This window comes from Antechinus flavipes, chromosome 1 (assembly GCF_016432865.1).
Source record: "Antechinus flavipes isolate AdamAnt ecotype Samford, QLD, Australia chromosome 1, AdamAnt_v2, whole genome shotgun sequence".
Taxonomy (NCBI): domain Eukaryota; kingdom Metazoa; phylum Chordata; class Mammalia; order Dasyuromorphia; family Dasyuridae; genus Antechinus; species Antechinus flavipes.
In genome coordinates, this window is record NC_067398.1 from 336,778,944 (window position 1) to 336,794,673 (window position 15,730).

At 47.4% G+C, this 15,730-nt stretch overlaps 1 protein-coding gene across 1 annotated transcript; it reads left to right on the plus strand.

Annotated features, from left to right (window-relative positions):
- Window positions 1-716: 716 nt before the first annotated feature.
- Window positions 717-8,409, plus strand: PRR35 (proline rich 35). The gene is made up of 2 exons (XM_051968963.1): window positions 717-4,060; window positions 5,130-8,409. The coding sequence occupies exons 1-2, from the start codon at window positions 2,520-2,522 to the stop codon at window positions 5,893-5,895; spliced, it is 2,307 nt and encodes a 768-aa protein (XP_051824923.1). The 5' UTR covers window positions 717-2,519; the 3' UTR covers window positions 5,896-8,409.
- Window positions 8,410-15,730: the final 7,321 nt, after the last annotated feature.

Below are 15,730 nucleotides of genomic sequence, written 5' to 3' on the forward strand. Positions count from 1 at the left end.
CCAGGCACTTAGCGTTATTTAAGTTTTAGGTTTTTTCCTTGGGGTGGCTTTCACTAGTAATCCCAGTAGTTATTTACATGGAAGTCTTAGAAGGATGGACCTCCCTACTTTACATTGAAGAGACTCAATTTTCTCATCTGAATAATGCAAAGGTTACAGTGACACATGCTCTTTCTCCTTCTCCTGCCTATTATACTCCTATCCCCACTGCCAAAGAAGATTGTAGGATAGAACAGAACCAGAGTTCTGACCCTGCCCCGGGGGTAGGATGCCTCAACCAAAGAACACACACACGTATATACATTTATATAGAATATTTCTACATACTTTATCAAGTATGATATATACACACATATATTTACACATGCAACACTTTCCTAACCATTCACTCTGGGCCAAAACTTTGATTCTGTTCTATCCTACAGCTTTCTGAGGTAGAAGGGAATAAAATGTAGTTGGCAGGAGAGGGAGATATAGTTTGTGCTACTGTAATCCTCCCATTATCCAGATGAGAAAACTGAGGCTACATATTTAAACAATCTTGTCCAATATACTCTCAGATGTAGGGTCAAGACTAAATAAAGTTAGACAAGGTCCCAAGGGGCTGAAACAAACCTATGCTTCAAGCTATACTGGGGTTTCCCTCCCTAGAGGCATAAAAATCCCTCAGGAGAAGCAATTGAGACAATCTGGATTGGAGATGGGGCGGGGAAAGGGGGGGAACACAGTCATAGAGATAACAGGGCAGAGAACATTCCCGCAGCAAATTTGACTTGGGAATATCATATGTGATTTTAAATATGAAAGTGGTTTTCTCTGTGAAATTTATCATATATCATATATATATATGAATGTGTGAGTATGTTCTGGGAACACACAGTGAATGTGTCTGTGTCTTCTTATACTCCTCCCTTTGTCCTGAGTCTGGACCACCGCATTCCTTCTCAGTTCCTACTCCTTTGTCTCTGTCTTTTATACATTCTCCCCAGTTCCAGTGCCTCTTTTTCTTCTTTTTTTTTTTTTTTAAATTTTAGTATTTTGCTTTTCCAGTTACATATATAGTTTTCAACATTCGTTTTTATAAGATTTTTGAGTTCCACATTTTTTCTCCTTCCTTTACGTCCTCCCTCCCCAAGAGAGCAAGCAATCCAACATAGGTTAATACATGTGCAATCATTTAAAATATATTTCCATATTAGTCATGTTGTGAGAGAAAAATCTGAACAAAGGGGAAACATTGAAAAAAAAAAAAGCAAACAAACAAACAAAGGTGAAAATAGTGTGTTTCAATCCACATTCAAAAAACTCTGTAGTTCTCTCTGGATACAAATGGCATTTTCTATTCCAAGTCTATTGGAATTATCTTGGATTTCCAGTTCCTCTTTCATAGTGCCTCTGTCTCTTTCCTCCTTCCCTCCCCTAGCCACATCTGTCTCTGTCTTTATTCCACTCTCCAATTTGACTCTCCTCCGTTCCCCATGAGAAAGGATAGGACAGCAGTGTGGGGCAAGCCAGTAGAGAAGGGGAGGGAATTACTTGTGTCTGGCCACCCTCACTCTCAGGATTCCTCCAAGGAACTGGAGATGTTTAGCCTGGAGAAGAGAGGAGTTAGCAGGGACATGATAGCTGTCTGCAAGTATTTGAAGAGCTGTCATTGAAGGAGGGATTAGACTTGTGCTGCCTGGCCCCAGAGGGCAGGACTAGATGCAATGGGTGGAAGATACAGGGAGGAAACTTTCAGCTCAGTATAATGAATTCTTTAACAATCTAAGCTGTATGACAATCAGCTGAGCTGTTTTATTAGGTAGTGAGTTCCCTCCCTCTGGAAGTGTTCAATCAGGAATAAAAGGTTTTTTTCTACAAAGTGATCTCACCAATATCTATTGGACTAAATCCTCTCCAAGACCCCTTCTGAGCTTCTTTGGTTTGATGATTCCTGGGGTCTGTATGACCCACTCCCATTACCTGGCTCAATACAGTTCCCCTTTACACTGCACAGATGGAGAAGCAACCTAGAGCAAAAATGAATGACTAAATGTTACATACACAGCGCAGGGAATGGGAGGCAAATGAGGTGTTTGTGACTTGGGGGAACAGTATGGAGTAGGTTGAGGGCAGGGTACCTTGCTGAGCCAGATATAAGGGAAAAAGAGGAGATATACAGATATGAGGAACAGAAAGACAGAGACAGAGAGAAACAAAAAGAAGAGAGACATAGATGGGGAGACAGAAACAGACAGACACAGAGAGAGGCAGAGTAAATAACAAAGATCGAATTAAGAAGATAGAAACATAAAGAGAAATATTAACAGAGAACAAAGAGAAAGTAAGGTAAGGGACCCACGAAGACATGAAATGGGGGAAAAGAGGAGGTGAGGTTTGAGTCCTAAGATTCGGACCTAGGGCCGCTGAGAAAAGTCTGAGCTGAGTGGCCAGCAGGGCTTGACCCCGCTCTCTGTCACACACAGGTGGGCCCATGATCTCCAGGGAGGCCTCTTAGAGCCGCGCTGCCTGCTGCCATGTCCAAGGAGGTGGGGAGCTGTCGCCTGGGCGCCTCCTACAAGCCCAAGGAGCGGAAGCCCAAAAAACCCCACTACATCCCCAGGCCTTGGGGCAAGCCGTACAACTACAAGTGTTTCCAGTGCCCCTTCACCTGCATGGAGAAGTCCCACCTGTACAACCACATGAAGTACAGCCTCTGCAAGAACTCCCTGTCCTTGCTCATAGACTCCTCCGACTGGGCTTACAAGAAAGGCCACCTCCTGCAGCCTGAGCTGCGGCTCTTCCCCACTTCCGAGGGGCCCCGAGGCCTGCCCAAGGGAGACCCTTCAGACCCAGCCCCGCCTAAGCGGCCCAAACCGGGGCCCAGGCCGGGAAACAGCTCCCCGGCAGAGCCGGGGCCACCTGGCGAGGACGGGGGCGCTTTCCCCGAGGACGATGACGAGGAGGAAGTCGCAGGGGGGCTTTTGAGGGCCATGGACCCCAGTGAGGGCAGGAAGGCCGGGGCCTCTGCCGAAGCCGACGTGGGAGCCCTCCTCTTCGGGTTCAAGGACAAGATGAGGGAGCCGGAGCCTGACTTTATTATCACCGATGTCTTCTCCCTCCGGAATGCAGGGGGCAGAGGCCGGGAGCCGCCCTCGCCAGAGGCTGACCCCAAGCCAAAGACGGGAAGGGCGCCCAAGAAATCCCTGAGCACCGGAGGGCTCCTCATGGAGCAGTGGCGGCTGGTGGCCGGGGGCCAGAAGAGCCGAGCCAGCGTCGATCTGGCCCCAGTGGGCACGGAGGGCAGTGGAATCATCCCTTGCTATCCCCCTCCGGCTTATGGGGAGTATCAGGAGGCCCAAGGCCTGAACCTGTCCCTCTTGGGCATAAACTACCCCCTAAGCCCCGGGCTCTTCTCCTACCTGGGACCCACACTCACCGCTGGTGCTGCTGCCACTCATGCCCCCATCACTCAGATGCCCTTTTTGGCATCAGCTGCCCAACTCTTGCCCCCGCCAGCTGCTGCCGCCACCACACCCTTCCAGGCTCTGCAAGGCCCGGAGCGCTCGGCCTTCCTCCCACGGTTCTACTACCCGCTGCTGTTCGAGCACGCCCTGGGGACCCCCGGGGGGAAAGTCTCCGATGGACCTCCTGCCCCGGCAAACCTGGCCCTCCCAGCCAAGACGCCGGGAGAGATGCCCACGGCTCTAGGGCTCCTCAAGGTGCCTGTGTCCAAAGCAGCGGCTTCCTGGCCCCGGAGCTCCCACAGGGACCCTGGCCAGGAGGCAGAGCTCCAAGCGGGGCCTCTGGGGACTAAGGAGGAAGAGGAGGAAGAGGAGAAGGAAGGCAGGTGTCTGAGTTCCCAGAAGGAAGGTACTGGGCCAAGCCGAACACCCTCATCGGAGATCTATCGGAGCCTGCTGGGGCCCAGTCCCAGGAGGGTCCAGGGGACTCTGGCCAGCCCCCCATCTGTGAGCACTCTGAAAAGAAAGTCCTTTTTGGGGAGTGGAGTGGACTTCCCCAAGGGTCCCACAGGTGTGGACAACCTGCCCCTGGGGAAGTTTGACTACCAGAGGAGGTGAGTGGGGGCGGGGGGTACTGGTCAGAAGGTGGGGTCCTCCCATGGATCACTGTGGGACAGCTGGTTCTGGCGGGGCTGGGTCTCCTTATATGACCCTACATAATCCCCAGGGCTTCCCCACCCCCAGTGTAGAGTAGGGGGTGTGCTGCAGAGCAATTCTGGGGAGATGCCTGAGGGGCCCCTGCAAGTCTGGGGGAGGGACAGCTTCCCAGTGGAAGGAGCACCAGATCCAAGATGCCAAAGGTGGGGGCACCATGATAAGTGTCTGCCCTGGGTCACCTTCCTGAACTCAGCCCCGGCCTCAGGCCCTTACTGGCCGTGTGACTCCGGGCCCGTCAGTTAACCCTGTTTGCCTTGGTTTCCTCATCTGTCCAACGAGCTGGAAAAGAAAATGGCAAGCCGCTCTGTGTCTTGGCTAAGGAAACCCCAAATGTAGTCACGAGAGTCAGGCGTGACTGGGAAACAACTGAGCAACAATAGAGAATGGTTTCTGGGGCCTCTTAAAAATCGAACCCATCCTTTGTACTTTTTAAAGGCAGAAGCCGGAGCCAGCAGGGCAGACGGGATTTACTCCAGGCCTTCTTAGTAAGGACCCGGCCTAATCCAAGCTTCCAGGCTGCCAGCCCCCTATCCCACTGCCCCGGCCAGCTTTCCCTTTCCCATACCCACCAGTCACCCAGGGCGTGAAAGCTTTGGATGCCCCATCAACGGAGCACAGTTCTGGGCTTCTCTCTGCCTGTCTGCTCCTCTCTCTCACCCACCCCCATCCCGGGGCCTGGAGCCTGACCCACTTCCCAGGTACAAGGGCCCTTAGGAGGTAGCGGTGTGGGGAGGCTTTGGCTGGCATGAACTCAAGAGCTCTAAAGGACCACAATCACCTTGGTCCTTAGTCACAACCCCTTTCCTTCTCATCAGGGAGACCTTCCACTTATCCATTGTGTAATCTTAAGCCAATCATTTCTGCTCTTGGGGTCTCAGTTTATTCATCTGTATAATGGGGGTGGGTGGATGGGTTAAGGTGCCTAAGCTCTCTCCCGACATCATTCTGTGATTCTTCCCTCTGCAGTGTGCCAGCTGCTACACCCCTGCTCTCATGGCCCAAGGACTCTGATACTGTTGGTTCTGAGGCTACTTCTCCCACTCTCCAGGCCCTGGACGGAACTCCTAGCAAACACCTGCAGGGGTACAGGCCAGTGAGCCCGGGCCCGATTGGAGAGGACCTGTCCAAAGCCCTGGGAGACTACGAGAAAGTGGAGAGACGGCTGGGTCAGTTGGCTACCGCGGGTGGTCCCACTCAGGGGCCGCTCCGGGAACAGCTGGGAAAGATACGCCGGGAGCTTTACCACATTCATCAGGCCCTGGAGAAGGCAACCAGGCCTCCCGAGGGGCCTCTTGACCTGTCTGTGAAGAGAGTGCCAGACAAAGGGCCCTCCCCTACTGAGTTGGAGCTGGAGGAGGGTGGCTGGGAGGAGAGTGGGTTGGAGACCACCAAGACACCCTTGGATTTGCTGCTACTGCAGCTGAGCCAGCCAGAAGGGAGACAAGGCTCCTCAGAGTCCCCCGGGGTGCCCATTACAGTTCTACCCCCAACACTGGCCACAGAGCCCTTCTATGGCCACACCACTAAATGTGAGGCAGACTCCAGTGTCTTACTGGGTGCTGATGGGAGAGGTCCTGGGGGGTCCGGATCTACTCCTGGGGGCCCCCAGCTCCTGGCTTCTGAGGAAGGGCCTCTAGGTGGTTGGGGCGGGGGACCCCGAAGTGGGTTAGGAGTCCTTCCTGGGGATCCAGAAGCCACATGTCTCCATAGCCCTGAGAACACTGAAGTCTGACCTGGTCTCCCCACTCCCTCATCCTCCAAACCACCCTGGACTTATGTTTCCTGCCCAAGTTCCCTGTCTCAGTCCTAGAAAATGAGCAATCTCAATCAGGGGAAATTCCCCAGGTGGGTACCAAAGCCCCTGATTTTTCTCTCCTGGGGCTATGAGTCAGGGAGGGGATGAAAACAGAATCCCTGGGGAGGAGGAAACAACTGTGTCCCTCACGAACCAAAGACTCAGTGTTTTATCTGGACTGGATTGGCTCTGCCCTCTCCACCATGAGTTCCCAGGAGAAAGGACTCTGGCAGCAGCCTCTCCCTCCTTCCAGAAAGATCAAGATGCTCTTAGGCATTGCCCTCCGGAGAATCCTACTCTGGATGTACACCCCAGCCACAATCACTTCATTGCTTCCTCTGGTTCTCAGCCCAGTAGCTCTTTCTAGAATCCCCAAGCCCAAATTATGAGGGCCTTGGACACCACCCTAACCATACCCTCGCCCCCAAACTGCCAAACCTTCCCAAGCTGGTCTTTCTTCTTTATGGCGGTTCCCAGCTTCAGTCCCTTAGCATCACTGATGGGATGTCATCGGTGATGGCGGGGTTTCCTCACCGTGCTCACTTTACCCTTCTGTTTCCCAGAGCACCCCTCTCTCTCTCTCTCCACTGGCCTGGCCTGCTTTCTCGTATACCCTCCTCCAGTCTACCTTTCGCCTTGCCCTCACATACCTGCCCCTCCACCCTCAGGCTGAGTCAAGCCAAAGCTCCCTCTCTCCAGATTCTGTCTCTGCTACCTCCTCCCTGTCCAGGGCTCTGGAGAAGTAAGTGCCCCGTCCCTTAAGACTGGTAGGAGGGCTTTGCTGTATGAGAAATCTGGTGCTATTGTAGATTTAGAATGAGTTTGATAAATAGCTCCCCATATAAGGGACCTAGGGAAAAAAGGGGGATAGCTTACTAAATCCAATCTCAGCTGAAGGTTGTCTTCCACTCTCTTTTCTACATTTCTCTGCCTTATTCCACCTTTTACCGAGCTCTAAAGCAGCTCCATAGCCTAATCTCTTGATTAATCCTGGCCAAGCCTGGATCCCATCCCTAGAATCCGAAAATCACAGGATTAAGCGATGGAAGGAACCTTCTGTCCACTGGGTGCACCCTAGAAACAAATATTGGCTTCTTTCTAAGGAGATGCTTGGAAAGTAGAGACCTAATCTTAAAATCCAGGAAGACCAGAATGCAAGTCTTACTTGACATATCTCAATGCCTCGGGTAGCTCTCTAAAACTAGAAATATTGCAGAGAAGATATGAACCCAGATTGGTAGAGGAAATTTCCTTATCTGGGAGTTCCCTCTACTTATGAAATTAATCCCAGGTCCAGTCCCTCTCCTTATCCTTTATTAAGGTTAGAGTTTAAGGAAAAGAGTACAGAGTACAGATATCTGAGAAATCTAGAGATCTTGTATTCTAACCCTAGAAGCAGAACTCCCCCCACCCCCGCAAGTCCCCTCCCAACTGGTATGGCCCCTTTGCCCCAGAACAAAGACTGCACGTTGGTGACTAGACCAACTATTTGTTAATGGTGAGAGGGAACAAATCAATTAACCTTTTGGCTGATGCTATCCACCTGTAAAACAAAGAGACTGGATTAGATGAATGCTAAGGTCCCTTCTAGTTCTAAATTCTGTGATCTTTGCTTATCTTCCCTCCCACTTCTGGAGCCCCACTTCAAATCTTTATTGGTCCAGCTTATAAAGGCACTGTCCAGAACCATACTAGCTCACCACCCCGACTAGGGAAATGTTTACTGAGTTCATGAAGAAATTTCATCTACAATTCTATATAATCAGATCTGCACATAAGCCACACCAAATGTAGTCTAAGAGAAGTATTCCCCTTACCCCCATCTGGGTGAAGGAAGATGATACCCCATTTAGGAGGCCAGGAAGGGTCCCTAGAGAAATGAAGGCTGAGCTGTGGTGAGAACTCTTCCCAAATCTTGTCTCAAGCAGGCTCCATCCGCCTAAGGTTGCCTGAGAAAGTTACCTAAGCCTTCCCTCATTCAGGTGGACTGAGGCTGACCTCAAGTCATACCTTCCCTCTTGATGCCTCTGGGGAAAAATCCCTCCATAGGCGCGGGACTCTGTGGTTTTTGGCACTGGCACAAAGGGAGAGGATATTGCCTCTGAGTAACCCCACCCCGACCCGAGGACTTTCTGCCATACATCAGAATTCCTAGATGGGGCTTTTATCTCCCTTCACCCTCCTGCAATTGGCTCCCCCCCGCCGCCCCCCTCCCCATTCCTCTCAGAAAGGGGACAACTTCTTGGATATCCTATACTGTGCATGGATGGAAGGACAATCACTTCCTGGGTTCTTAGTGATTATTCATTTCTGGGGAAATGGGAAGAGGGCAGAGGGAATAAAGGGGGTGGCAGGGGTTGGGGGGCTGCACAGTCACCTTTATTTATTGTTCACAATTTTGCAAATATAAAAATATAAACCACCTTCCTGCCCAAGTGGGCTCTGGGAGTTCTTTATTATTCAGACAGCTTCTCTTTTTCTAGAATATTCCCCAAATAGGTAATATCAAAAGCCCACAGATAATTCAAATAACCCTCAAAACAGGTAATATAAAAAAGATCACCAAAACCAGGAACAAACTACGGATAATCTCCAAATGGTAGGTAACAGCAGGAAAGGATAATAAAAGCACACAGATAATTTTTTTAAGATGAGAAATATCAAAAATTGGAAGGAGCTGATAATTCAGAATCACGGAGAGTTCTAAAAGAACACACACTTCTTAATCCACAGTCCCTACCCTGTCCCACAGTGTTATAATCCACAAAGCATCCCTCAATCCTTCCCCAGCACAATTTGGAATGTAGCTGATTGCAAAGTATCTAGCCGTGGTTCCTGATCTAAGCTGCCCATTTATCACCATTCCCCATCCCTTCCCAGCTCACATGAATTTACCAGAAACATTTTTAGAGACGGGGCCAGTTGACCTAGAAGGCAGGGTTGCGTACTGCGAAAAAATAGGAGTTTAAGGACCTTCCTTTGAATCCTAGCTTTACTACTTAAGTGACTGTGGGCAAATTTTTCTCCTCTCTGGGTCTCATTTTTCTATATAAAAGGTGGGGTTGAATTGGATGCTCTCTGAGGTTGCTTCCACCTCTACATTGTACAATTTTGTAAGAATTTTCTCAAGGTAGTGTGTTTTGATGGAAGTCCTGCTTCCAAGGTCAAAATCTTTCCTTTGCATTAATGTATATGTCAATCTTCTGGGTGAGGAAGGGCTGGGATGAACAATTCTAAGGAGCCCCATCTCCCTGGAAACTGAGGCGCTTTTCACCCAGTTGTTTAGCTTGTCTTACAAATGCTTTAGGTCACTTTCTATAGGTCCTACTTTGTATTTTACACACTCCCATGTTCTCCATTGCCTCCTATAGATAAGGGGAGGAAGGTAAAGATAATTATTGGCCTTTTTTAGGAGAGGGAAAAACAGACACAGAAGTAGGATTTCTTTTCAGTCAATTTCTGGTCGTGTCTGTTCTTTTTGACCCTATTTGAGGTTTTCTTGATACAAACCATTTTCTTTTCTAATTCATTTTACAAATGAGGAAACTGAGGTAAACAGGGTTAAATGAGTTGCCCAATCACACAGCTAGTAAGTATCTGAAGCCAAATTTGAACTTAGAAAGACGACTTTAGGTCTGGTATTCTATCCACTGTGCTACCTAACTTCCCAGAATTAGGAGTGGACCGAGGAATTGCTGAATTTGATATAAAACTGTGTTCCTTGGTCTCTTGAAGGAACACCCCTCCTCCTCTTTCCTAAAGGCTATCTTGGAGCAAAGGGCATGCAGGCAGTAGGCTTGGGGGGACCTGTAGAAGAAAAGGTTTGGGGGAGCCAACGAGAAGGGAAAGAATGAATGTAGCTCCTGAGCTCTCCCAGCCCCCTGCTTATCCTGATGCATCTGTGCCTGGGGCTCCCCAGCTCTGGCCACGGCACCAGATGGCCATGCATTCCGGCCCCTTTACGGACAGGCAGTCTGATAGACATCGGCAGTCACAGCCGGCTGACCCCCAGCTTGCCTGGTCCCCACCAATCCTCTCACTTTCCCACAGTGGGTGCTACCAAGCTCAGCCATCAAAATTCTCTTTGGGGGAAGTGGGGAGAGGGCAGGTAGAACATGTTCCAGGTCTGAGGAAGAACAGAGATGGCACATAATCCCTGCTCTGAGAAGAGACCTAGGTATCCCACCCTTCTCAGGGAAGCAGGTCTTACTTTCTGATATGTATTTTTCTAGCTATTTATTTCTAAATCCCCTTCCCTGCCTCTCGTCTTCTGGGATTCCCTTTCCCCAGTTAAGTTCTCTCTCAGCCTGAGTGCAAAGCCTGGTGTTCCCCGGGCAGAAGAAGATTTTAAAGGCTTCACAAATCTCTGGGAAGAGAAAAAATGTGATCTCAGAATTAATGTGACCATACTTATGTCCTGTTCTGTCTCTGGACCCTTCAGTTCCCTCATTGAGCCTCCATTTCCCCTGACCATCATCCTTTTCTTTGAGTTCCCTCTCTGGAAGCTCCCATTCTCTCACTGAGTCCCTATAACTCCTATTCAGCTCCCCATTTTTTCACTGAGCACCTCTTCCCTCACTAAGCCTCCATATCTCTAACTATGCTGTTTTCTCACTGACTTTCCTATCCCCTTAGCTGCAGGAATCTCCATTTGATTGGGGAATTGTTCACATTGACTGGGAATGAGCGCTCACCTCCCTCACTGAGTTTCCCCCTTCACTGAGACTCCATCCCTGTTCCCCCCACCCCCATAATGAGCTTCCCCTCCCTCATTGTGCTTCCATTCCTCTCAATGATCCCCCATTCCTCCTTAAGGAGCCCACAGCCACTCACTGAACTCCTAACCCTTCATTCTACCTTGTCTTACCATTGACCTTCCATTCTCCCCCACTGAGTTTCCCATTCCCCTTTCCATCTTATTCCTGATCTCTGACCTTTCATTGATCCCTTTCCCTCTGTTGAGCCTATCTTTCCTGGAAAGGATGAAAGATTTCCCCTGAACTAGCAGAAAATGGAAGCAATAGACATCCTAGCCAAATAATCCCAGCATCTTCCAAATTATTGGTGGTCAGCTAACAATGTTCCTAAAAATGAAGGAAGCATGATGGCCCTTAGTTATAGGATACAGGATGTTAAAGTTAGAAGGGACCTTCAAGATTATTTAGTTCAACTTCCTCATTTTTGCAGTTGAAGATATTAGGCCCCAGAAGCTTATCCAAGGTTGCCTCCAAAGTTAGCAGCAAAGCCAGAATCCAGATCCACCTGACTCTAAGTCCAGTGTTTTTCCCACTACAATGTTCATTTAAGAAACATCAGTTGCCTACTGTGTGCAGAGTCTGAGGTACAAAATTTAGATAAGATATTGTCTCTGCCCCATAGAATTTATCACCTAGTTAAGAAAGTGCCCCCGTGCAGCTGGAGTACTCACATGAGTGAAATGGGGGAGAAGAGGAGGAGGGTGGGTGTTCCTGTGCTGTTTCTTTCTTTGTACAAGAGGGAAGGATGGGGGAATGGGAAAGGGAATGGGGAAGTAAATCAATATTCCTATTACAAGAGAGGTAAGAGGCTGATACAAATGTCCTGCTGGTGTACAGAGTGACCCTTAGGTAAATTTGAGTTTTTATTTTCCTCCCAGGGGAAAGATTCACCTTTCAGGGGACTACAGTGGGGTGGGAGGGTTGAAAGTCAGTGTCCAAAGCTGCTCCTAGGAACTGAGATCCCCCGTGGGCCAGCCTCCGATGGTCCTCAGCCTTGCCGCCATGCCCACCACCAGCCATTTGGCTCTGACTGGTCTCATCAGGTCTTGGCCCCCTGCTCCTGCCGCCCCATTAAACATCTGCGCCGGGAGGACGGCCTGGGCCCTGGGGGGACGGCTTCTGGGGAGATAGCATCAGCACCAAGGGCTCAGGGGGTCCCCTCTCTCAGCCCCCCCTCTCTGCAGGCTGGGCCGGCAGGCACTTCAGGGCCACTGGAGCATCCCTCGCCTCCGGCGCTGTGTTATGGGATGGTGCATATTATGGGATTGACTCCACCCCTAGAGAACACAGCCCCACGTAGTGAGCAGCACTGGGAGCCAGGGTCTAGTCCCAGCACTGGAGGAAGAGTCTGAAATCCAGAAGGGAGTTTCCTGACATCAGGGACTTCCCCGCCATTCAAAGGCCCTAAAGGGTCAGGCTAGGGTTGAGGCGATCACCGGCTTTTATAGGATTATCTAATCCAATTTCCTAATCTTACAAATGAGGAAACTGAGAAATGAAAACACTTGCCAAGGTCACAAATATCAGCAGCAGAGCCGGGATTTGAACCCTGGTCCATTGAAAGGCTTGAACCCAAACCACCCGCAATCCCTTCCTTTCTCCTTAGACACGCCAGTCACTGATAGGTAAACCACCAGTCCGCCATTTAGGCGCCTTCTCAGACCTCGGTCCAGGGGTAAAGAATGACATTTGTCCATTCCCTAGGACTATTGAACCTCAGGTCACTAAAGATGTGGCTTCAAATTCTGCAACTTCAGGCCATCTTTGGCCTTTAAAGGACTCCATTGGAGGCCATGATCCAGTGGGAAGTGAGAAGCCCAGGGTCCGAGCTGTCGGCTGCCCCCCCCAAGACCAAGAAGAGCCTCCGCGGTGGGGAGGACTGGCTGGGGAGAAGGAGATGTATCAGACGTGATTCCTTCTGTCAATGAGCAACCCATCTAAATGGGGAGACAGGGCAAGGTAGGGAGCGGCAAAGGCTTAAATTGGATGGTTCAAACTATACATTCTGTAACGGAGGAGAAAGAATCTATTCTCAGGATGAGTAAATCTGAGGCAGCAGAGTGCTGGAGTTAGAGTCAGGGAGACCAGAGTTCAAATTTTGCCATAGATATCTCCAAATTGTGGGATCCTGGTTAAGTTACTTAATCTCTGTCTACCTCAGTTTCTTCATCTGTAGAATGGGGATATTAGCACCTACCTCTTAGGGTTGTTGTGAGAATCAAATGAGAATATTTTTAAAGCTTTTTGCAAACCTGAAAGTGCTAAATATTCCTAATATCTCTAAGTCTTGGAAAGGGAATAACATCTTCTTTTAACAATCCTGGAAGCAGAAGAAATGTGAAGAACAGCTCAAGCTTTGTAATTTTTGAGGGCTGTTTTAGCTTGTTTTTAAAATGGTGAGAAAATAGCCTTTTACTATTTGCATTTTTTTTTTTAACGTAGGGATAGTGTTGCAGAATAGAAAGAACTGTGAATCTGTAATCAAAGGGCCTGGATTTGAATTCTAGTTTGCTGTTTGCCTGTGTAATCTCAGACAAATTGCTTCACTCCTGCCTCTTTAAATGGAAAAGTTGCATTAGATGAACCATAGTTCATCATAGGACCTTTCCAGCTCTCAATCCATGATCCTGTGACCTCTCTGGTCTTTTTGGTCCTCTGTTGGGATCAGATATGATGATTCTAATGGTCCCTCCTAATTTAACTCCTATGATTCTGTAAGTTTCCTTTGCTCTCTTTTATGGAAGGGAGGGGGAAAGCTTAGCAAGTGAGGAGTTTATGAGAATCTGATTTCAAAGACTTTGTTCTTTCTGAGCTAGAGGGATTCTGAGACTAGTGGATTGGGTATCTGGGAATGCCCTTTGAACTCAAGAAGCTCTGCTGAAATGAAGAATAGAACCAAGAGCCGTCATATTGATCTATATTTCTTCTGAATCTGACATGGTCACTCCCCTGGAGGGGGGTTACAATAAGGCAGCCAATCTGCCTGGAAAACTGGGTATAGAAAAAGGGCATCCTCATTTTGAGTTATGCTGGAGAAGGATACATCAGATCTCAGAGAATCATTGGAGGCTAAGGATTTAGCCTGGGACCTATAGTTAAGGAGGAGGGATTAATAAATTTTGGTGCTTTCTCTGCTGTGCTGAGCAGAAGCTTTTATCTATATTAATGATTAACTTTGCTTTCCTTTGCATAATATTTTTGAATTGTTCTCCCTTTTTCCTTGTGAATAAGCCCTAGGAAGAGGAAAAGATGAGCTTTAAGGAAATTTTGGCAGAAAAGAGGAAGTGAGTATTGGAGGAAGAGCACTGGAGGAATAGCAGCTGCAGAAAAGAATTGCAGGTAATCAATGATGTCTGAACCTAGGAAGCCAAACCAGCTTTAGGATTAAGAAAGTCCAGGGATAATTATGCAAGCAGAATTACTAAATTTTTCATACCCTTTAGCCCAGAGATCTCACTACTGGAATTATATGCCAAGAAAAAACCCATTACTTAGAAAAATATTCATAGCAGCATTTTTTTTTGTTATCAACAAAAAATTGTGAAAGCAAAAAAGGTACACAATAATTAGAGAATCATCTAATCTACTATGCTATATGAATACATTATTACTTTACTGTAGAATTTAGCTAAGCATTTAATATTTTATTTTTTATTTTATTCTTGTGAACAAGATAAAAAATATGAGCTAGTGAAAGGTTGGCAAATTATTGCCTAAGAGCCAAACCAGTCTGCCAATGAGGTAAGAATGGTTTTTATATTTTAAAATATAATAAAACTTTACTTAAAAATGTAAAAACCATTTTTGCTTCATGAGCTGTAGAAAAAACAGACAATGGAGCAAAAAGACCATTGGCTGTAGTTATCTGAGCCCCCCAGTAAATAATAGCAAAGTTTGGTGTTTTAGAACAGTTGGAATTCCAAACAAAAGTACAGGTATTAAATGAATTAAGGAAGGTCTCCATTGTGCCCCAAGTATGTGTACATGATGCCATGCTGTTTAACATCTTTATCAATGACTTCAATAAAGGTATAGATAGCAGTTTATCTAATTTTCAGATAATAGGAAGTTGGAAACAATAGCTGAGATGGTGAATAATATAAATAGGATGCAGGGATTTATTTATTTAATAGTTATTTTACTGAGGCAATTGGGATTAAGTGACTTGCTCAGGGTCACACAGCTAGGAAGTGTTAAGTGTCTGAGACCAGATTTGAACTCAGGACCTCCTGGTTTCAGGGCTGGTACTCTATCCACTTTGCCACCTAAATGCCCTCCCAAAATAAATCTTTATAAGCTAGAGAACATTGTCAAATCTAATGAGATGAAATTTAATGGTGATAAATGTAAAATCATAGACATGGGGCTCAGGAAATCAACCTTACAAATACAAGATGGGAAACTCATGACTAGATACATTTTTAAGTTAAAAAAAAAAATCTGGAGATTGTAGCATACTGCAAGCTAAATATAAGTCAACAACGTGATGTGACAACCAAAATAAAAGCTTAAGAGACAGCTTTCAGAAATAGAGTATTAAGAATAAATGAATGAATGAATCACCTACTATGTGCTAGGTACTGTATTAGGTGCTAAGGATACAAAGACAAAAGTGAAAACTGTTTTCAATCTCAAGTAGCTCCAGCTTAGTCAGGAGAGACAAAAGGTACATTTATGAAGTCAGTCAGTCAATCAAGAAGCGTTTATTAAGAACTTAGTATGTGCCAGGCAATGTGCTAAGCATTAGGAGTACAAAGAAGATACAAACCAGATGCAAGCTGGGAAGGATTTGAAAGGAAAATACTAATTTATTGGGGTGGGGAGGAAGGGAAGATGAAGAAAAGCTTAAGAAGAGGGCACTTGAACCAAGGTTTAGAAGAAATTGGGGGTTTTAAGAGACAAAGGTGAGGAGGGAATGAATTCTAGGTATGGGAACAGACAGTGCCCAGAGGCACAAGATGGAAAGTCATGCATGAGAAATAGCAAAAAAGCCCATTTGGTTGGACTGCATTTTG